Source organism: Bos javanicus, chromosome 24 (assembly GCF_032452875.1).
Source record: "Bos javanicus breed banteng chromosome 24, ARS-OSU_banteng_1.0, whole genome shotgun sequence".
Taxonomy (NCBI): Eukaryota; Metazoa; Chordata; class Mammalia; order Artiodactyla; family Bovidae; genus Bos; species Bos javanicus.
Window position 1 is genome coordinate 46659979 of NC_083891.1, and position 24336 is coordinate 46684314.

Below are 24336 nucleotides of genomic sequence, written 5' to 3' on the forward strand. Positions count from 1 at the left end.
GGACTGACATTTAGGGACTCAATCCAAATTTAGGGACTGAGATTTTTCTGGGCCATACAGAACATGGGCATCTTACCTTATCTTTTGTCATCATTCCTAGAATGGAATAAGGACTGAATATTCATTGATTTTGCCAGGGTCCCCTATCTTCATGGGTCTTGGTTTAGAACTTTTGCACCTTAGCACTTTGAGGTTGTCAAATATACTACTCAGCTTCTTAGCCTTTTAGAGGCAGGCAGATGTTCTAGAGAAAAGTGGATTCACATGCCACGGTCATGTCTTTGTATTAAATACACACACACACAGAGTTGTGTCTGTGGAATAAAATCCTATCAGTGAAATTGCTATATCAGTTTGTATATGTGTATATTTGACATGTGTGCATCTGAAGAATGCAATTCTGTGGAAATAAGTAAAAACCACCCATATTGAGGAAACAGGCTATTTACTGAGTGCTTGCTGTAGTAAGAAAGTCAAATGTCATCACTTGCATTTGGCAGGCAGGGGAGTGGGAAAGCTTTATAGTGAAAAAAAGTGGGAAGATTTTAACATTTTCTGATTGGAGGCTGTTGACCTGGGAAATCTGGAGTTGGGCTACCTGGCAGTGGGGCATCTTATGTGATTGATTTGGAGGTCATATTTGGCTTTCTTGGTTGGTCCTGACTTGGAGGCTAAGAGCAAAAATAGGGAGGCTGGCAGTTGTTGAGCAAATCTCGACCATTCTGGGCCAGTTGCTATGGAGGTTGTGATTTAGTTTCTTGGACAGATTGCTATAGGGTCTGGGATTTGGTTTTCTGAGATGGTTGCTTACAGAGGTTGTGGTTTGGCTTCCTGAGCTTATGTGGGTCTGGCCATTATCCATTTATATATTCAGTTTCTCATCTTAAAAGTGATACCGTAGTGCCAAAGGATGTATATAAATTTGCCTTTTAACTTCAGTAGAAGTTGTATCAATTTATCATCTTACTAGTAATGTATGATCATCTGCTCCAACATAGCAGGCTATTAATTTTTTGAATTTTACTCAACTGATATGTGGAAATTTGTATTATGTTTCGAATTTGCATTTTTGTAAGATTGAGCATCTCGTCATATAGAGTCGTTTGTGTTTCTTTTTGTGTGAACCATCTTTTCCTATGCTTGTCCATTTTTATAGTAAATTATTGATGTTTTTTCTTTGCTTTGTGGGCACTTATTATATATAAAGGAAACTGGTCTTTTGAATGTTAACTGAGTTGTAAATATCTTTCCCAGTTATTGTTTCTTGACCTTTTTTATATATTTAGAATTTTTTATGTGGTCAAACCTATCAGCCTTTTTAATTAATGGCTTCTGGGTTTGTGTTCAAAAAGGCCTCATCTACTCTGAGATTAAAAAAAAAAATCCCATGTTTGCGTATTTTTATTTATATAAATACAACCTGAAGATAACATTTGTTAATTAAGACTGTGTCTTAATGTTTACAAAGGTTAGTTAAGAACAAAGGTATAATGTATCTTAAAATTGTCAGTGAGAATGAGGCTTCTCATCTTCAGAATTCTGAAGTGTTTTCTAGGCAGGGAGGCAGGGGCTTGGTGTGCAGTCTTACAGAAACAACACTTGAAAACTATAGGAGTCCGAGTCCAAAAGTTTCTACAAAGCAGAAGTTGCTGGTCTCCTTAGAAAGTCCCATTCCATAACCCCCACTGCCCTTGTATTTCTCCCCCTGAATTCCACCTCCAAGGCAAGGCCTCAATTTATCGTCGGGAGAATCTGTTCTTGAAATCTTTAATTGTCTTGGCCATCATAGGAGCAATTTTCTTCACAGGTTTCCTGCCGCTTACCACCTGTGGCAAGTGGGTACTGGTAGTGCTTGAGCATGTGTGGGCCAGCTTCTCATGGGTAAGGTTAAGGCTGTTGCTGCTGGAGGGAGTATGGCTGGTTTCTCTAGGGTACAGGGCTGGCTTGATCTTGACTTTTTCAGGGACAGCTGCTTCTCGTGTTTCAAACTGCTGCCTCCTTTGGACGTCAGAAGGTGGCCGGGCCAGAGAGTTGAGTAGGATCATTTTTGCTTGTCGGCCTTTGGGTTTATTGGCGTGTGCAGACTGGATATTCACTGTCAGTGCTCGAAGCCGCTGCTCTTGGGCATCCTGAAGCCGCATGTACATCTCTCGCCATGACTCATGCTCTTGTGGCCTTTCTTTCCTAAAATTTTGGTGACAGTGAATTTTCCATAGTTGATCTGTTTCTTGAACTAGTGTATGATTGTATTTCTCTATGCGATACAGCTGATCAGGTGCACAGCTCTTCAAGATGGGTTCAAGAACTGAATATGGGACTCCTCCCACTTTAAAGATTGAATTGATGTTGTTTTTAAGTACCCAGATGCACTGTTGGCGCAGGGTCATCATTTTGGCAAGATAAGCACACTTAGAGCCAGAAAACACTTGCATCTTAGAATTCATTCTGCATCCAGTAAATCCAACTTCTTCCTCTTTCTGGGGTGAAGACAGTGCTTTTTGCTTTGGTCGGAAGGAGGACATCAATCTAGAGGCAGGAAGTGGATGGTACTTGGCGGAGATCCTGGGTAATGGAAGATCTGGCCACACTGGTGCATCAGTGGGGACCTTTTCCAGCTTGGCCCAGATGTTTCCAGATGGTTGCAGCTTCTCTGATCTGTTTTCATTCACCTCAGGCAGTTCCTGAACCAAGTCCAAGTTTTGACTTGAGTCATTTTTTTTAGGTCCTTTCTCTTCAAGAGCAGTGGCTGAAGTTTTCATAATCTTTTTCGTGTTCTCCCTAGGCTGGTCCTGGTTGAGGAATGAATGAAAAGGCATGGTGGGCGGCTTGGATTCATTATCCATATCTGTCACAACTTCAGGGAGGGAGCCATCTGGCTTTCCATCCAAATGGGGAGGTCTTACTTTCCTTTCTTGAATCTTTCGGTTATTGGTAGCCTTCTCTTTCACCCTGGGTAACAGGCCTCTTGTCCCCTCTGCTATGTCCAAGCGGTTGAGACTTTGCTTGTTTTTGTCCGGTTTGGTTTTCTCTAAGTCTTCCTGCTTTTGCTTTTTAAAGTCTGAAGGGTGCCCGAAGGAAGGTGAAAACTGGATCCTGCGGCGCCTTCTTTCCTCCTCTTTGACACCAGTAGAAGGCGGATTCTCCTTTGCTTTGTCCCTGTGGACAAACGGTGGGCTTTCCTCTCGGGAGGAGGCCAGGACTGATTTTTGGCTGGTCAAAGTAGAAGACTTCTCGTATTCTTTGGTACTCAAAGGGTGTTTGTCCTTGTGGGGAGCCTGGTGCCCCCAGCTTAGACTCCCAGCCTCCCTCCCGTGGGGGGCACAAAGGCGGTGGTCTTGACTGAACCTCAGTCTGGCCCGGGGAGCATAATAGGGTCCTTCTCCAGGTCCCCGCTGTACAACGTAGGTCTCCGAGGGGCGTCTGTGACGGTCCCTGGACATCAGACGAGGACGTGTAGACGGTGGGGGAGACCGGCTGTAACCACAATATGCCCGCTCTGAGGAATATGCTGGGGAATCTCGGCGACACTGCCTTCTGTCCTCGTCCCTCTCCCGGCCGCGGGACTCATAATAGAGCCTCGTGGGCTCTGAGGTGTGTCTGCGTTGCTGCCGTCTGTGCTCGCGATCATGCGAGCGACCGCTGCGGACTGTGAGGTGTGCGCGGCCGTCTCCCTCCATCGCCTCCTCCTCCTGAGGAGCGTCCCTGGGCAGGTTCCTCTCAGGGTTTCAGTCCCCCGAAGCCAGCCTCCTCCACTGCGCCTCTAGGTCCCGGCCAAGCTTCCGACGCGATGGAGTTTGCGCCCGCCACTGCCGTCGGGCAGACCCGGCTCTCCGCTAGAACCGCCACGGGGCCGGGCGAGACCGAGGGCACTTCTCGTCTCTTCACGACCTCCTTGGTGTGAGGATGGGGGCGGCTAGGCCCCGGGGCTCCTCAGCAACCTGGTGCCCGGCCGCCGCCGCCGCCGCCCGGCTCTACCTCGAGCTCCTCCTGGTGCACACGGCGCGCGACCCCGCCTCCCGCGCTCAGGACGCAGCGTGCCCGCGGGAATCGCTACCTGCGCTGCGTCTGGGACGTGAGGAAACCCCAGCGCCCCCTTCCTGCGGGGGCTGCGAGCGGTGCCCACATTACATCACCACCTGCCAGGAACCCCTGGGCCACCTCGCCCAGCTCCCGTCCCCAGAGTAGCAATAGCGACAACCAACCTAGCGCTGGACGCCTGCCATCGAGTAATTCCAGCCTGTAAGAACCAAAGAAGAGTTATATTATCTCCATTTTATGGGTGAGGCTTAGAGAGAATAAAAAACTTGCCTGTGATCACGAAACAGGAAGAGGTGCAGCCGCACTTTGACGGCAAGTAGTTGAGGTCCAGAGTCACAGCTCTGAATACGTCGAGGACCTGAGTCCTACCGAGAGAAAGGGATTTGCCTAAAATTCGGCAGATTAACCCCATGACAGATAACTATAATAATAGTCCCTGTGTCTGATTTTGGAGAAGGAAATGGCAACCCACTCCAGTACTCTTGCCTGGAAAATCCCATGGACGGAGGAGCCTGGTAGGCTGCAGTCCATGGGGTCACTAAGAGTCGGAGACGACTGAGTGACTTCACTTTCACTTTTCACTTTCATGCATTGGAGAAGGAAATGGCAACCCACTCCAGTGTTCTTGCCTGGAGAATCCCAGGGATGGGGGAGCCTGGTGGGCTGCCGTCTCTGGGGTTGCACAGAGTTGGACACAACTGAAGCGACTTAGCAGCAGCAGTGTCTGATTTGCCCTCAAGCAATATCTAACAAAGGTATCAATAATTCTGAGAGGAATGAATGCTGTTTGCTCTGATCACCAAACGTCAGCAGTAGGGCCTGAGTTGGATCAGTTCATGGTGGTGCCTTAGACCCAAGTGTGCTCTAGGGAACAAACTCTTATCTTGGAAGGCCGAGATTTATTGTTACTATTATTACTACTAAAAGGAACAACTAAATAGACAACTTAAAATGTCATCATTGATTACATCTTATTTGATTAGATCATATTTTATTAGATTATTAGATTCTGGCTAGAACTCTAATAAGAACCCACTCATTGGAAAAGACCCTGATGCTGGGAAAGATTGAAGGCAAAAGGAGAAGAGGGCAGCAGAGGGTAAGATGATTGGATAGTGTCATTGACTAGGGGACATGAATCTGAGCCAACTCCTGGAGATAGTGAAGGACAGGGAAGCCTGGCATGCTGCAGCCTATGGGGTGACAAAGAGTGGGACATGACTTAGCAACTGAACAACAACAACTTTGGTGTAGATGCCAGGCTCTTCGAAGAGCTTGGTTCCTCTCTTAGATAGCCCAAGACTATCTGATTACCTTTGGTCTCCTCATCGCTCTTGGACTTAAAGAAATTCCAAGTCACTGATGTTATCTTCTTCCCTTTGTAAGCAGAGAAGTGACCTTCTCGCCAACCAGACTTTGGATCTGAAAGCAGGATCCTGTCATTGACAACAGAAAGATTTTTGTGTCTTCGATGAGCCCACGTGGTTGGGATACTAGGGTCAGAAAAGGACCAAGATTCTGTGCCTAATTTCCTCCTTATAGTAACTTTCTCTTTGCATGCTGCAGCCTATGGGGTCGCAAAAAGTGGGACATGTTAGTGACTGAACAACAAGAACTCTTAAGAATGCACCTGGCCTGACCTCTTGCCCAAATCAGAAAAGACCAGTGATTGCTGTCTTTGTTTTTTACATTAAATTTTTTTTAATCTTTTGAACAATTCTATAAAAATTCATTGTGCACTATGGTTCAGCTTTAAATTTTTTCCTTCATTGTTATAGATAACAATGAGTAATCTATATTTCTCCCATCATTCTAAGTTTTAAAGATTTCCCAGGTCTTCAGTTCAGTTCAGTCATTCAGTTGTGCCCAACTCTTTGCGACCCCATGGACTGCCCCACGCCAGGCCTACCTCAGTTCATTTCAGTCACTCAGTCATGTCCAACTCTTTGTGACCCAATGAATCGCAGCACACCAGGCCTCCCTGTCCATCACCAACTCCCGGAGTTCACTCAACTCACATCCATCGAGTCAGTGATGCCATCCAGCCATCTCATCCTCTGTCATCCCCTTCTCCTCCTGCCCCCAATCCCTCCCAGCATCAGAGTCTTTTCCAACGAGTCAACTCTTCGCATGAGGTGGCCAAAGTACTGGAGTTTCAGCTTTAGCATCATTCCTTCCAAAGAAATGCCAGGGCTGATCTCCTTCAGAATGGACTGGTTGGATCTCCTTGCAGTCCAAGGGACTCTCAAGAGTCTTCTCCAACACCACAGTTCAAAAGCATCAATTCTTTGGTGCTCAACTTTCTTCACAGTCCAACTCTCACATCCATACATGACCACAGGAAAAACCATAGCCTTGACTAGATGAACCTTTGTTGGCAAAGTAATGTCTCTGCTTTTGAATATGCTATCTAGGTTGGTCATCACTTTCCTTCCAAGGAGTAAGCGTCTTTTAATTTCATGGCTGCAGTCACCATCTGCAGTGATTTCGGAACCCAAAAAAATAAAGTCTGCCACTGTTTCCACTGTTTCCTCATCTGTTTCTCATGAAGTGATGGGACTGAATGCCATGATCTTCGTTTTCTAAATGTGGAGCTTTAAGACAACTTTTTCACTCTCCACTTTCACTTTCATCAAGAGGCTTTTGAGTTCCTCTTCACTTTCTGCCATAAGGGTGGTGTCATCTGCATATCTGAGGTTATTGATATTTCTCCTGGCAGTCTTGATTCCAGCTTGTGTTTCTTCCAGTCCAGCATTTCTCATGATGTACTCTGCATTGAAGTTAAATAAGCAGGGTGACAATATACAGCCTTGACGAACTCCTTTTCCTATTTGGAACCAGTCTGTTGTTCCATGTCCAGTTCTAACTGTTGCTTCCTGACCTGCATATAGGTTTCTCAAGAGGCTGGTCAGGTGGTCTGGTATTCCCATCTCTTTCAGAATGTTCCACAGTTTATTGTGAGCCACACAGTCAAAGGCTTTGGCATAGTCAATAAAGCAGAAATAGATGTTTTTCTGGAACTCTCTTGCTTTTTCCATGATCCAACGGATGTTGGCAATTTGATCTCTGGTTCCTCTGCCTTTTCTAAAACCAGCTTGAACATCACGAAGTTCACGGTTCACATATTGCTGAAGCCTGGCTTGGAGAATTTTGAGCATTACTTTACTAGCATGTGAGATGAGTGCAATTGTGCGGTAGTTTGAGCATTCTTTGGCATTGCCTTTCTTTGGGACTGGAATGAAAACTGACCTTTTCCAGTCCTGTGGCCACTGCTGAGTTTTCCAAATGTGCTGGCATATTGAGTGCAGCACTTTCACGGCATCATCTTTCAGGATTTGAAAGAGCTCAACTGGAATTCCATCACCTCCACTAGCTTTGTTCGTAGTGATGCTTTCTAAGGCCCACTTGAGTTCACATTCCAGGATGTCTGGCTCTAGGTCAGTGATCACACCATCGTGATTATCTGGATCATGAAGATCTTTTTTGTATAGTTCTTCTGTGTATTCTTCCCACCTCTTCTTAATATCTTCTGCATCTGTCAAGTCCCTACCATTTCTGCACATATTGAGCCCATCTTTGCATGACATGTTCCCTTGGTATCTCTAATTTTCTTGAAGAGATCGCTAGTCTTTCCCATTCTGTTGTTTTCCTCTATTTCTTTGCATTATCCCTGAGGAAGGCTTTCTTATCTCTTCTTGCTATTCTTTGGAACTCTACATTCAGATGCTTATATCTTTCCTTTTCTCCTTTGCTTTTCACTTCTCTTCTTGTCACAGCTATTTGTAAGGCCTCCCCAGGCAGCCATTTTGCTTTTTTGCATTTCTTTTCCATGGGGATGGTCTTGATCCCTGTCTCCTGTACAATGTCATGAACCTCAGTCCATAGTTCATCAGGTGCTCTATCTATCAGATCTAGGCCCTTTAATCTATTTCTCACTTCCAGTGTATAATCATAAGTGATTTGATTTAGGTCATACCTGAATGGTCTAGTGGTTTTCCCTACTTTCTTCAACTTAAGTCTAAATTTGGTAATAAGGAGTTCATGATCTGAGCCACAGTCAGATCCTGGTCTTGTTTTTGTTGACTGTATAGAGCTTCTCCATCTTTGGCTGCAAAGAGTATAATCAACCTGATTTCGGTGTTGACCATCTGATGATGTCCATGTGTAGAGTCTTCTCTTGTGTTGTTGGAAGAGGGTGTTTGCTATGACCAGTGCATTTTCTTGGCAAAACGCTATTAGTCTTTGCCCTGCTTCATTCCATATTCCAAGGCCAAATTTGCCTGTTACTCCAGGTGTTTCTTGACTTCCTACTTTTGCATTCCAGTCCCCTATAATGAAAAGGACATCTTTTTTGGGTGTTAGTTCTAGAAGGTCTTGTAGGTCTTCATAGAACCGTTCAACTTCAGCTTCTTCAGCGTTACTGGTTGGGGCATAGACTTGGATTACTGTGATATTGAATGGTTTGCCTTGGAAACGAACAGAGATCATTCTGTCGTTTTTGAGATTGCATCCAAGTACTGCATTTCAGACTCTTTTGTTGACCATGATGGCTACTCCATTTCTTCTGAGGGATTCCTGCCTGTAGTAGTAGATATAATGATCATCTGAGCTAAATTCACCCATTCTAGTCCATTTGAGTTTGCTGATTCCTAGAATGTTGACATTCACTCTTGCCATCTCTTGTTCGACCACTTCCAATTTGCCTTGATTCATGGACCTGACATTCCAGGTTCCTATGCAATATTGCTCTTTACAGCATCGGACCTTGCTTCTATCACCAGTCACATCCACAGCTGGGTATTGTTTTTGCTTTGGCTCCATCCCATCGTTCTTTCTGGAGTTATTTCTCCACTGATCTCCAGTAGCATATTGGGCACCTACTGACCTGGAGTGTTCCTCTTTCAATATCCTATCATTTTGCCTTTTCATACTTTAGAATTTGTTAATCTAAGAATTCCTGACAGTTTCGTTTGTTTTCAAGGTTCTCAGTAGTATAAATTGGCAGTTCTAATGGTTACTTACATAATAAGTCAAACTTAAAGAAATAATAGGTAACAAACAGAATAAATAAGTAAAACCAAAGTATTCCCACAACCCACATATACTAGTGTATTACACAATGATGAACCTTGGTATATATCCATATATCTTTCCAGATCCTTTGGCATATGTGTGTATACACATACATGCACAAAAACATATATTCTATCAAAACGAAATTGTACAATACATGTTACTCTTTAACCAACTAGTTCTGTAATCTAGGTCTAAAACAGGGTCATTCATTGTACCTCATTGTATCCCCTAAATATCTCTGAATTTTCACATCTCCCCTTGTCCCTACTTTCTCTATTTCTATTTCATTTATTTAATCTTCTAGTTTTATTGAGATATAATTGACATATAGTACTATATAAATTTAAGGTATATAACCTAATGATCTAACTTAATACGTTGTGAAATGATTATTTTAAGTTTAGTGAACATCTAGTATCCTGTGTAGATACAAAATTAAAGAAATAGAAAAAAATTTTTCCTTGTAATAAGAACTCTTGGAATTTGCTTTCTTAACTATATTCATTTATAAGATACAGCAGTATTGATTATATTTATCATGTTGTACATTATATTCCTAGTACTTATTTACCTTATAACTGGGAGTTTGTACTTTTTGACCACCTTCATCTAATTCCTCTTCCTTCCACCTACCGCCTCTGGTAGCCCCAAATCTGATCTGTCTTTTTTTTATGAGTTTGTTTGTTTTTGAAGTATAATTCACTTACCACACTATGTTAGTTCCTGTTTTATTACATAGTGATTTGGTATACATTTGATTTATATAATTTCAAAATGATCAACACAATAAGTTAGTTTTGATTTGTCATCATATAAGGATATTATATAGTTATTGACTATTTTCTCCATATTGTACATTTATTTTGCAACCAGAAGTTTGTACCCCTTAATCTCCCTCACCTGTTTCTTTCCTACCTCTAACTCCCTTCTGGTAAATCACCTGTTTGGTCTCTGTATTTTTCATTCTGTTTCTGTTTTGTTAATTTGTTTTGTTTTTTAGATTCCACACATATATGAAACCATATGGCATTTATCCTTCTCAGTTGGATTTATTTCCCTTAGCATAATACCTTCTAGGTCCATCCATGTCATTGTAAATGGCAATATTTTATTCTTTCTATGGCTGTGTAATATTCAGTTGTATATATATGCCACATCTTCTTTATCCATTCATTTATTGTTGGGCAATTAGGTTGCTTCCATATCTTGACTATTGTAAATAATACTTCAGTGAACATAGAGGTGCATAGATCTTTTCTAATTAGTGTTTTCATATTCTCTGGATAAATACCCAGGAGTAGAATTACTGGATCATACCGTAGACCAACCTAGATAGCATATTGAAAAGCAGAGACATTACTTTGCCAACAAAGGTCTGTCTAGTCAAGGCTATGGTTTTTCCAGTGGCCATGCATGGATGTGAGAGTTGAACTGTGAAGAAAGTTGAGCACCGAAGAATTGATGCTTTTGAACTGCGATGTTGGAGAAGACTCTTGAGAGTCCCTTGGACTGCAAGGAGATCCAACCAGTCCATTCTGAAGGAGATCAGCCCTGGGATTTCTTTGGAAGGAATGATGCTAAAGCTGAAACTCCAGTACTTTGGCCACCTCATGCGAAGAGTTGACTCATTGGAAAAGACTCTTGATGCTGGGAGGGATTGGGGGCAGGAGGAGAAGGGGACGACAGAGGATGAGATGGCTGGATGACATCACCGACTCAATGGACATGAGTTTGAGTGAACTCCGGGAATCGGTGATGGACAGGGAGGCCTGGTGTGCTGCGATTCATTGGGTCGCAAAGAGTCGGACATGACTGAGTGACTGAACTGAACTGATGGTAGTTCTATTGTTAATTTTTGAGGAATCTCCATACTGTTTTTCATAGTGTCTATACCAATTTATATTCCTATCAATGGTGTTAGAGGATTCTCTTTTCTGCACATCCTCAGCAACACTTGATATTTGTTACTTTTTTTGGTAATAGCCATTGTGACAGGCCTTGCCTGAAAAATCCCATGGACAGAGGAGCCTGATAAGCTGTAGTCCAAAGGGTCACAGAGAGTCTAACACAACTGAGTGACTAAACACACAACATAACACACATTGTGATAGGTATGAGGTGATATCTCATTATGGTTTTGACTTGCATTACCCTAATGATTCGGAGAAGGCAATGGCACCCCACTCCAGTACTCTTGCCTGGAAAATCCCATGGACAGAGGAGCCTGGTAGGCTGCAGTCTATGGGGTAGTGAAGAGTCGGACATGACTGAGCGACTTCACTTTCACTTTTCACTTTTCACCTTCATGCATTGGAGAAGGAAATGACAACTCACTCCAGTGTTCTTGCCTGGAGAATCCCAGGGATGGGGGAGCCTGGTGGGCTGCCGTCTATGGGGTCGCACAGAGTTGGACACGACTGAAGCGACTTAGCAGCAACCCTAATGATTAGTGATGTTGAATATCTTTCTATCTGCTTCTTGGCCATCTGTATGTCTCTTGAAAAACATCTATTCAGATTCTCTCCCTCTTTTTTATTTTTTTCTCTTTTTTAATCTGGTTTTTTCATGTTGAGTTCTGAGAGTTCTTTGTATATTTTGGATATTAATCCTTTGTTGGATATACTGTTTGCAAATATATAGTCTCCCATTTAGTATGTGGCCTTTTCATTTTGTTGATTTCCTTTACTGTGCAAGTCTTTTACTTTGATATAATCCTGTTTGTTGATTTTTGCTTTTGTTTCCCTTAGCTGAGAAGCATATTCAAAAAATATTACAAAGACAAATGTTAAAGAGCATATTGCTTATGTTTTCTTCTAGAAGTTTTATAGATTCAGGTCTTACATTTAAGTCTTTAACCCATTTTTAATTTATTTTTGATCATGGTGTGAGAGTATTCCAGTTTGATACTTTTGCATGTGCTGTACAGTTTTCCTTGGTGGTTCAGACAGTAAAGCGTCTGCCTACAATGCAGGAGACCCGGGTTCGATCCCTGGGTTGGGAAGATCCCATGGAGAAGGAAATGGCAACCCACTCCAGCATTCTTGCCAGGAAAATCCTGTGGACGGAGGAGCCTGGTAGGCTACAGTCCATGGAGTTGCAAAGAGTCAGACACGACTGAGCGACCTCACTTCACATACAGTTTTCCCAACACCATTTATTAAAGAGGCTGTCTTTTCTACATTGTATATTCTAGCCTCCCTGGTTGTAGATTAACTACCATATATAAGTGTGGCTTCATCTCTGGGTTCTCTATTCTGTTCCATTGATCTGTGTCTGTTTTTGTGCCAGTACTATACTATTTTGATGACTGTAGCTTTGTAGTATAGTTTGAAATCTGGGAGTATGATACCTTCAGCTTTGTTCTTTCTCAAGAGTGTTTTGACTGCTTGTTTTGTGGTTTCATACAGATCTTAGAATTTTTTTTTTTTTTAGATTTTAGAATTTTTTATTCTAGTTTTGTGAAAAATGCCATTGGTATCTCAACAGGGATTACATTGAATTTGTAGATTGCTTTGGTCATTTTCATTTGAATGGTCATTTTAATAATTTTCCTCCTTCCCATCTATGAACATGGTGTATTGTTCTATCTGTTTGTGTTGTCTTCAATTTCTTTAATCGGTGTCATAGTTTTCCAAGTACAGACTTTTTATCTCCTTAGTTAGATTTGTTCCTCAGTATTTTTAATTTTTAATGTGATGATATATGGAATTTTTTCTTAATTTCTCTTTCTGATAATTCATTGTTAGTATACAGAAATGCAACAGATTTGTATATATTAATTTTGTATCCTGCAACTTTACCAAATTAACTGATGAGTTCTAGTAGATTTTGGTGGCATCCTTAGAATTTTTATGTATAGTATTGTGTCATCTGCAAACAGTGATAGTTTTACTTTTTTCTTTCCAGTTGGATTCCTTTTATTCTTTTTTCTCTGATAGTAGTGCCTAGAATTTCCAGTGCTATGTTGAATAGAAGTGGTGAGGGTGGGCATCGTTGTATTGTTCCTGATCTCTGATGAAATGCTTGTAGCTTTTCACCATTGAGTATGATGTAAGTTGTAGGCTTGTCATATATGGCCTTTATTAAATCACTGCAGATGGTAACTGCAGCCATGAAATTAAAAGACACTTACTCCTTGGAAGGAAAGTTATGACCAACCTAGATAGCATATTAAAAAGCAGAGACATTACTTTGCCAACAAAGGTTCGTCTGGTCAAGGCTATGGTTTTTCCTGTGGTCATGTATGGATGTGAGGGTTGGACTGTGAAGAAGGCTGAGTGCTGAAGAATTGATGCTTTTGAACTGTGGTGTTGGAGAAGACTCTTGAGAGTCCCTTGGACTGCAAGGAGATCCAACCAGTCCATTCTGAAGATCAGCCCTGGGATTTCTTTGGAAGGAATGATGCTAAAGCTGAAACTCCAGTACTTTGGCCACCTCATGTGAAGAGTTGACTCGTTGGAAAAGACTCTGATGCTGGGAGGGATTGGGGGCAGGAGGAGAAGGGGACGACAGAGGATGAGGTGGCTGGATGGCATCACTGACTCAATGGACGTGAGTCTGAGTGAACTCCGGGAGTTGGTGATGGACAGGGAAGCCTGGCGTGCTGCGATTCATGGGGTCGAGAAGAGTTGGACATGACTGAGCGACTGATCTGATCTGATGCCTTTATTATGTTCCTTTTGTGCCTACTTTGTTGAGAGGTTTTTTTTGTTGTTATCATAAATGGATGTTGAATTTTGTCAAAAACTTTTTCTGCATCTGTTGAGATAATTATATGGCTTTTAGTCTTCAATTTTTTAATATGGCATATCACATTGATTGAGTTGCAGATATTGAACCATCCTTGCTTCCCTGGAGATAAATCCCAATTGATTATTGTGTATGATCCTTTTAATGTACTATTGAATTCAGTTTGCTAATATTTTGTTGAGGATTTTTACATCTATGCCCATCAGTGATACTGGCCTGTAATTTTTTGTGTAATGTCTTTGTCTGATTTGGCATCAGGGTAATCCTGGCCTCATGTTTGAAAAATATGTTTGGAAAAATATGTTTGGAAGTGTTTGTCCCTTTGCAGGTTTTTGAAATAGTTGGTGAAGTATCAGTTTACCTATCTTCTAAATGTTTGGTGTAATTCACCTGTATAGCCATCTAGTCATGGACTTTTGTTTGTTGGAAAGTTTTTTGTTTTTATTTGTTACTGATTTGATTTCATTACTGGCAATTGTTCTGTTCATATTTTCTATTTCTTCCTCATTCAGTCTTGAGAGATTGTACATTTTTGTGAATTTATCCATTTCTTCTAGGTTGTCTATTTTATTGGCATATAATTGTAGTAATCTCTTATGATCCTATGTATTTCAGTGGCATTGGTTATAAATTCTCCTATTTCATTTCTGACTTAAATTGATTTGGGCCCTATTTTTTTTTTTTTTTTGAGTCTGGCTAAAGGTTTATCAGTTTTGTTTATCTTTTCAAATAACCAGCTCTTAGATTCATTGATCTTTTCTGTTTCATATTTTAGTCTTTATTTCATTGATTTCTGCCCTGATCTTTATAATTTCATTCCTTTTACTAACTTTGTGGTTTTTTTCTTTCTCTAGTTACTTTAGGTGTGAGGTTAGGTTGTTTGAGAGTTTTCTTGTCTCCTGAAGTAAGCTTGTATTGCTATAAACTTCCCTGTTAGAATTACTTTTTCTTTATCTCATAGATTTTCAGTCGTGCGTTTTTGTTTTCATTTTCTCCATGTTTTTAAAATTTTGCCTTTGATTTTTTTCAACAACTTCTTGGTTGTTTAGTAACATTATTTAGCCTCTACATGTTTGTGTTTTGCATGTTTTTTCTTGTATTTGATTTCTAGTCTCATAGTATTGTGATTGGAAAGGATGCTTGATATGATTTCAGTTTTCTTAAATTTACTGAGACTTGTTTTGTGACCTAGCATGTGATCTATCCTCGATAACGTTCCATGTGCACCTGAAGAGAATGTGTATTCTACTGCTTTTGGATGGAATGTTTCGTATAAATGAATGTGATCCATTTGGCCTAATGTGTCTTTTAAGGTCAGTGTTTCCTTATTAATTTTCTCTCTGGATGATCTGCCATTGATGTAAGTGAGGGTTGTTAAAAAGTCCCTTACTATCATTGTAATGCTGTCAGTTTTTCCATTTCTATCTGTTAATGTTTGCTTTATGTATTTATGTGCTCTTATCTGGGGGGCATATATATTTATAATTGTCTTCTTGGATTGATCCCTTGATCATTAGGTAATGTTCCTTCTTTGTTACAGTCTTTGTTTTAAAGTCTTTCATCTGATATAAGTATTGCTACCCTGGCTTTTTTTATTTCATTTTAGTCTGCGTGGAATACTCTTTTCAATCCCTTCACTTTCAGTCCATGTGTGTCTTTAGATCTAAAGTGAGTTTCTTGCGGGCAGTGTGTATATGGGTCTTGTTTTTATGTGCATTCAGCCACTCTGTGTATTTTGATTACAACATTTAGTTCATTAGTCCAATTACATTTGGAGTAATTATATATACACTTATTGAAATTTTGTAAATTTTTTTGTGATTGTTATTGTATTTTTTCTTTTGTTCTTCTTTTGCTCTCTTCCCTTGTGATTTGATGACCATCTTTAGTGTTATATTTGAATTCCTTTCTCTTTTTGCATGTGTGTGTATTTATTATAGATTTTGGTTTATGGTCATCATGAAGTTTATATATATAGAAATACGTATTTTAAGATGCTGGTCTTTTAAGTTCAAATGCATTTTAACAATCCTGCATTTTTAGTTTCCAATGTTTATTGCTTTTGACATTTTTTTGGTTTGTTTTTTATTTTTTGTAAATTAATTAATTTATTTTAATTAATTACTTTACAATATTGTGGTGGTTTTTGCCATACATTCACATGAATCAGCCATGGGTTTACATGTGTCCCCCATCCTGAACTCCCCTCCTGCAACCCCCCCCATCCCATCCCTCAGTGTCATCACAGTGCACTGACCCTGAGTGCCCTGTCTCATGCATTGATTGACAGCATTTTTATCCCTTCACTACGTAATATGGATAAAGATGAGTTTACCACACCTGTCTTTTTGTTAAGATTTGTGTGTTTATTAACTTTTGGCTGTGTTGGGTCTTTGTTGCTGCATACGGGCTTTCTCTAGTTGCAGCAAGTGGGGGCTGCTTGTCGTCGTGCACGGGCTTCTTGTGTGGTGGCTTCTCTTGTGGATCATCGGCTCTAGGGCACACAGGCTTCTGTACTTGCGGTGCATGGACTCAGGAGTTGTGGTGCACGGGCTTAGTTGCCCCTCACAGCATGTGGAATCTTCCTGAACCAGGGGTTAAACCTATTTCCCCTTCATGGGCAGGCAGATTCTTAACCACTAGACCCCCAGGAAAACTCAACCCTTGTCTTTTAACCTTCCTACTAGTTTTACACATGGTTGGTTCACTGCCTTTATTGTCTATATGCCTTTACCAATGAGGTTTTTCCTTTCATAGTTTTCCTAGTTCTAGTAGCAGTCTTTTCTTTTTCACTTAAAGTAGTCTCTTTAATATTTCTTGTAAAGCTGTTTTGGGAGGGCTGAGCTCCTTTATCTTTTGCTTGTCTATAACCTTTTTGATCATTCTATCAAATTTGAGTGAACACATTGCCTGAGAGAGTATTCTTTTTTTTTTTTTTTTTGACGTCAGTAAGTATTTAATTAAAAAAACAGGTTCCATCTTTAGACAAGGATATATTCAAACTCAAATAGAAGGGATTCTTAGAGCCTTTAATATGCCAATAGGCAGGTTTGCAAAGTTCCCAACTTGCTCATGGAACCTTTCATACCCTTGAGCATCTCTTAGAAATAAATGCTCCACAGAGCAAGTCTTAAGAAACACAGTTTTGAAACTTTGGTGCATTCAGGAGCTTCACTAATTCCTTAGGCTATCAGTCTTAAAATTAACACCAAAAATAACAGTTATAGCCAGTAAGTCTAGGATTACAGATTCAGGAAGGAAGCATATGGGCAATGGGTAGGGAATACACCTGTTCATCATACTCCATCATTTTCACCTCCCCAGCAAAAATATGTTCAGAATCCCCATGTTAACCACTCTTGATGATGGCTGTACAAAACACCTGAACAAGCTAACCAAGACTGCTTGAGGCAAAAACACTGAAATAAAGTTTTCACTTTCCCAAATGGAAAAATACACACATGTCGTATTAACAATTTATAATTATATACTCAGAAGAGGTAACCTCAGTTATCAGTTAAGAATCTGCATACTGTGTAATTCATTAACATTTACGGAGCTACTTTATATTAAGTTACTAGTGAATAAGTAAAGCTTCTATGGAAAACTTCTCTTTATTTAGGAGTTCTCTTACTTTCGTGGTGGTTTAGTCGCTAAGTCATGTCCAACTCTTGCAACCCCATGGACTATAGCCTGCCAGGCTCCTCTGTCCATGGGATTCTCCAAGCAAGAATATTGGAGTAGGTTGCCATTTCCTTCTCCATGAGAGAGTATTCTTGGTTGTAGGTTTTCCCCTTTCATCTCTGTAAATATATTGTGCCACTCCCTTCTGGCCTGCAATATTTTTGCTGAAAAGTCAGTTGATAACCTTATGGGAGTTTCCTTGTACTTAACTTTTTGTTTTTCTCTTGCTATTTTTAATCTCTCTTTTTATCTTTAGTTTTTGCTACTTTTATTACAGTTTGTGTTGGTGTGGTCCTCTTTGGGTTGATCCTGTTTGGGAATCTCTGTGATTCCTGGACCTGATGTCCATTTCTTTACACAGGAAAGTTTTCTGCTGTTATTTCTTCACACTGTTATTACTTCACACTTCACACTGTTATTTCTGCCACACTCTCTCTCTCCTATTTCTGAGACCCTATAATGCAAATGTTAGTACCTTAATGTTTAAGAGTTCTCTTAAACTCTCTTCATTAAATTTTTTTTCTTTTTTTTCTGTTCAACTTGGGTGATTTCTACTACTCTGTTTTCCAGCTCACAGATTCATTCCTCTGTATCATTTAATCTACTATTGATTACTTCTAGTATATTTTAAAATTTCACTTATTGTAGTTTTTATCTTTCTTTGGTTCTTCTTTATGTTTTCTAACCCTTTATTAATAACTTTCAACTTCTTACTCTGCTTACCTAATCTTCTCCTGAGTTCTTTGAGCAGCTTTACAATTATAATGTTGAGGTCTTTATTGGGTTGATTATCTCCACCTCACTCATTTCATCTGGTGTTTTATCATGTTCCTTCATTTGGAACATATTCCTGTGTCACTTCATTTTGCCGAATTTCCTGTTTTTATTTCTGTGTATTTGGTAGGTTGGCTATATTTCCTGACCTTGGAGAAGTGGACTTTTGTAGATGTCCTGTGTTTCCCAGAAGTGCACTTCCCTCTGGTTGCAAGAGCTATATGCTTTAGGATTATCCCCTGTGTGGGCCGTGTGGGTCATTATGTTGTGACAGGCTGACTACTGTGGGTTGTCTGGTAGGCCTGGGTGCTTTATATATAGAGCTTCCCTGGTGGCTCAAATGGTAGAGAGTCTGCCTAGAATGCAGGAGACCCAGGTTTGAACCCTGGGTCAGGAAGATGCCCTGGAGAAGGAAATGGCAACCCTATATGTATAGCAATATAAATAGCTATAAACCATATTGTTTTGTTGCCTGTGCTGAAGCTGCTAGCCACTGGTGGATGAGGCTGGGTCCCAAAGCAGCTGGATACAAAGCCTTGAGTGGTTCTGGGGCTAGTGCTAGTCCATTGATGGGTGGAGCCAGGTCCTAGGATGGGTGGTTGCAGGGCTAGGTGTCTCGAATCCACTAGATGGCCTGCTGGTGTGGGGCCTGTTCCTGACACAGCTATCTGTGGAGTCCAGGGTGTCCGAAAACAGGTATTGGCTTGCTGGTGAGTGGGCCCAGGGACAGGGGTTTCCCAGGGCTAGTGCTAGCCTGCCATGGGTGGGACTGAGGCCCTTGGAGTCCTGGGGCTAGCGCAGGTTCACTGGTGTGAGGGTTCTGGGGACAGGTCCTGGGGCAACCTGTCTAGCTACTTGGCCTGTGGTGTCCCTGTACCCGTGCTTACAGGCTTGTGGGTGAGGCCAGTCTCAGTGCTAACAAGCTGCAGGGAGGACTCTGCAATGGCACTAGTCAGCAACAGTGTCCTTGTGATAGAATGAGCTTCCAATAATGGCTGCTACCAGCGTCCATGTCCACAAGGGGAACTCCCGTATCTTCCTGCCTCTCCAGGAGGCTCTCAGAGATCACCAGGGAGGTCTGACCCAGGCTTCTTTCAAATTATTGCTTCTGCCCTGGATCCCAGCACATATGGGATTTTGTGTGCACAAAGAAGAAAAAAATAGAGGTGAGGTCTCTATTTTCCACAGTCTTCTGGCTCTCTTGAAAGTAAGCCCCATTGGCCTTCAAACCAAACATTCTAAGGGCTCATCTTCTTGGTGCAGGACTCCCAGGCTAAAGATCATGATGTGGAGCTTGAACCCCTTACTCCTTGTGGAAAACCACAGCAGTTGTAATTATCCCCCCATTTGCGGGCTGCCCACCCATGGATATGGGTCTTGACCATATAGCATCTCCACTCCTCCACCCTGTCTCATTGTGGTTCTTTCTTTTCTATCTTTAGTTATAGAAAACATTTCCTTCTCTTCTTCTGGTCTTATCAATAGCTGCTCTGTAAGCAGTTGTAATTTTGGTGTGCTTATGGGAGGAGGTGGGTGCGGGGTCTTCCTACTCCACCATTTTGGCCATTCTTTATTTTTAATGACACTGACTTGTTCAAGAAGCCGTGTCAATTATCCTGCAGAACATCTCCCTTTCTATAGTTGTCTGATTGTTTCCTCGAGGTTTCACCTGCTGTTTTATGCCTGGTCACACTGTGATGTCGCCTTACCAGGATGGCAGTCTGATCTTTCCATCACGCAGCTATGTTGCAACTAGAAAGTACTCTGTCTGAGCATGAGCTTTTGAAAAGAACATAAACCTCGTGATTCCATAATCTGCTTCTGTGTTTATGACAATGGCATGGCACAGAAAGTCCTCTGTATTTCAATAGGCTTTATACTTCCCTGAAATCCCCAATTTTATAACCAATTCATACTCAGGATTGACTCTACATGCTTCCCTTCATGGAACACTGTTCCTGAGCATAATTGACCGGTTCTGATTTTTTATTAAGTATAATAAATGCCTTTCTTGGATCTGTAGACACCACTTTTGGTAGTTCTAGTGCTTCATCAAGTTGAGCAGCATTTGAAAGTTGGGAAGTTTCCTGGTAGAAACAGGAGGTAATCAGGAAACAAACAAAAAACAAATTAGAACTTATGGGTATATATATTCAAGCTTTTAAGTGAATTTTAGATGCAAAGACTGTAAAAGAGAACTATAATAAAAACATTTGAAAGAAGAAATGTGTCCTTTTTAACTGTTTGTTTTTGAGATGGAAAGCTTAATGCAAAATTTGGATCTTATTACAGAAATTGAAACGAGCTCATGCAAATTAATCTCCATTGCACCCGTAAAAAAGAAATTAAAAGCACTAATGCTGCTTCTAGTGTATATACAGTAACATTTCCTAAATATCTTCTGGGTCTAAAGCTAGGAATGATATTCAATGCTTCCTTTTCCTCAGGCTACAGTATCATAGGATTCAATTTTGAATCTGATAATGGAGGCACTTTTGTCGCACAATAGCCCACAAAGGAAATGAAGGAAGTAGAAAACAGGCAGATTATTGAAGCAGAGACAAATGAGACGCCTCGGTTAGAGGCTCAGTTTTGGGCTTCCTTTCTTTGGTAGACAGAAATTAATTGAGCATCTAATTGTGTCCATTTCAGGGGCACATTACCTTTTACAGTTTAAATTGACCATTGATGGTGGCCCTATGCTTAGTCTTTTAATCCAGAAGACAGTTTTCTATGTTCATTTGAATGACGTGAGTAGAAGATGTTACAGATCTGACAGACTTTATACTTTTATTTAACAAATTTATAAGATGACATTCTGTGTTTCAAGTAATTACATATCTTAAATAGTTAATACTAGGTATTTGCATAGAGTTTTCTTAGCTCTCTTTTCTGCTCTTAACAAATTCTGAATTTCCATCAAACTTATCTCAAAAAAAAAGTAGTGATTTTATTTTAAGGCCTGGGCACCTCAAGTATAAGCTGTTTCACAATCTGCATAGAAAGAAAGCCATTTTTGAAGCAACCCATGATCAAAGAATTCTAAGTTACTGAGCCACAGCATGTCCTTAAGTCCCCATTATCTGCTGTAGAGAGCAAGTCTACTTGCCAGACTTTGTGATTCCAGCCTAAAACCCTAGAAGTACTCTTGACTGGAGTTGAGACAGCTACCGTTTTCCAGGAATGTAGTAAAACTTTGCGGAGCCACCTCAGACAGGTCGTTTATAGTCTTTCAAGAATATGGTCAACATTGCTCAGATCAGCTCAGGATCCGGAAGTCCCTCCATTCCAAGAGTTAGAGCTTTGCCTTCCTATTCATCTTGGTATACCAGGATTTCACTAAGTCAGTGATTCACTGATTGACTCTGCAGGGATTCTAAAAGGAATTTGAGGGAAATTATTCTAACAAATCCTTCAGCTCATTTGGTGAGGGCAGCTGTGAAACCCAAGGCTCTCCATATGTGTGTGGATAATTGGATCCCTAGATTTCTCTGCCTTAGTGTATATGTACATGAAAGGCATCTGTATATTCAGTGTATAGGCATGCAAGGTCAGGGGACCAGGGACTAGGAAGTGTAGTGTGGAGGAGGAGACGCCTGTGGGTGCCTTTGTCTGGATCTTTCCCTCCTAGTGAATGGAACACCCAAGGCCAGCATCAGTGTCAGGACATTTCCCACTCCTGTACCTACTGATGCAGAAGAGGGGAGGGACCCTGATATCAGAGTGGCTCATCTGCCAAGGTGATGATGGAATTTCTTAGCATAGAAATTTTTTGATCTGTGAACAGTAGAATCCAGCCTATTGGGTTTCCTTGCTTTGTACTTGCCAAAGTATTAAACAATTCAGAAACCTCCGGATAAAAAGAAAAAAATTGAGTTGCTGTACCCTCATCCCATTCCTTGCAGAAGGCGATGGCACCCCACTCCAGTACTTTTGCCTGGAAAATCCCATGGACGGGGGAACCTGGTAGGCTGCAGTCCATGGGGTTGCGAAGAGTCAGACACGACTGAGCGACTTCCCTTTCACTTTTCACTTTCATGCATTGGAGAAGGAAATGGCAAGCCACTCTAGTGTTCTTGCCTGGAGAATCCCAGAGATGGGGGAGCCTGGTGGGCTACCATCTATGGGGTCACACAGAGTCGAACACTACTGAAGTGACTTAGCAGCAGCATCCCATTCCTTTACCCAGAAGTATCTAAGTTTTTCACCAAAGCACAGAAATACACATCCACACTCTTTCACTCATAGAAAAAGAAAGGGAAAAAAAATTAGATATGTCTTGGGCTTCCCTGGTAGCTCAGACGGTAAAGCATCTGCCTGCAATGCGGGAGACCCCGGTTTGATCCCTGGGTCAAGAAGAGACCCTGAAGAAGGAAATGACAACCCACTCCAGTACTCTTGCCTGGAAAATAGGCTACAGTCCATGAGGTCGCAAAAAGTCAGACACAACTGAGTGACTTTACTTTCACTTTCACTGCATATGTCTTAGAATTAGGTACATCTGCATTTGCTTATATACAGAGGTGTTCAAGACATATTATTGAATGGGGGAAAAAGGCCAAACAGTATACACAAAATGATTCCATTTTTGCAAATTTAAAAGAGTATTTGCAAAAATGGACTCATTGATGTATTGATATATATATTGATATATTCAGAACAATTATATGAGAAATTAGTAATAGTGATTGGGTGGAAAGCTAAATGTTTCTTTTTAAACTTTTTGTATTAATTGAAGTTTTTCTTTGTCCGATTTAAACATTACCTTTATGTTTTAAAAAGTTATTTATTTATTTTTGGCTGCGTTGAGTCCTCGTTGCTGCATGAAGCCTTTCTCCAGTTGAGGCGAGTGGGGACTACTCTTCATTGCGGTGAGAGGGCTTCTCATTTCAGTTTCTCTTGTTGCACAGCACAGGCTCTAGGGCACGGGCTTCAGTAGTTGTGGTGTCCCACAGTATGTGGGATCTTCCTGGACCAGGGATCAAACCTGTGTGCCCTGCGTTGGCAGGCAGATTCTTAACCACTGTACCACCAGGGAAGTCCAAACACTACCTTTAATTCAAACTTTCTTTCTACTCGGGAGTGGACAGACAGTACGTGGGTGGGGAGAAAAAGCTGTCTTCAAAATCAGATCTACTTTGTCTTTGTATTGTGGTGATCCTTGGTAAGCCTGTATCATGATTTATGTAACCTCTAATGGACATTTTCTGTGTGTGTGTGTGTGTGCTCCATCGTGTCCTACTCTATGTGACCCCATGGACTGTAACTTGCCAGGCTCCTCTGCCCGTGGAATTTTCTAGGCAAGAATACTGCAGCAGGTTGTCATTTCCTACTCCAGGGGCTCTTCCTGACCCAGGGATCGAACCTAAATCTTTTGTATCTCCTGCATTGGCAGGTGGATTCTTTACCACTAGCGTTTTAGATATTTCTAATTTCAGAGGAGAATGTGCATAATGCTTTATTAACTATCCTTGAACATTAATTATTTTGCACATGTGAACCATTCCTATAATATAGTGTAATCTTGCATGAATGGTGAGGTGTTGAATTGTGAGTTGGTGGGCATGTGTTTCATTTTGCTCTGTAAAAATGTTGTACTAGTTTATATTCCTACCAATTGTATCTGAGTACATATTCTTTCATACCTTGCCTGCTCTGAATATTAGCTGGGTAAAATCTTAAAAATTTCGGCATTAAAATTTTTTGAGATTCTTTTTGAAAGAAGCTAATATTTTTGTCCAGATGCACTGAAGAAATACTAATAATACTTAAGGTGGTTTCTTCAATTTTCTGTGCACGGCAAGCTTTTTGATACAACCAAAAAGAAAACATATGAAGGGAATATCTGCTTAGATGATTTTGTGTGTTCTTTTCTTTCTGGGGACTCTATCTTGTAGTCACGTTGACTCAGCAAGTTTGTTACAGCCAATTCATCAGAACAAGTAAAGGAGCATCGTTGCCACATTCTAAGATATGGCCCGACTCTGCCATCAGGGCAGTAAGGAGACCCTCATA

General features: G+C 41.0%; 2 protein-coding genes across 5 annotated transcripts in view; one reads left to right on the plus strand and one right to left on the minus strand.

Annotated features, from left to right (window-relative positions):
• KATNAL2 (katanin catalytic subunit A1 like 2) overlaps window positions 1-24336 on the plus strand; it is a 110685-nt gene that overhangs the window by 14297 nt on the left and 72052 nt on the right. The gene's annotated exons all lie outside the window — the stretch shown is intronic.
• On the minus strand, window positions 1392-4193 carry LOC133237715 (elongin-A-like). The gene has a single exon (XM_061400093.1). It carries the CDS (start codon window positions 3675-3677, stop codon window positions 1737-1739), a length of 1941 nt encoding a protein of 646 aa, XP_061256077.1. The 5' UTR covers window positions 3678-4193; the 3' UTR covers window positions 1392-1736.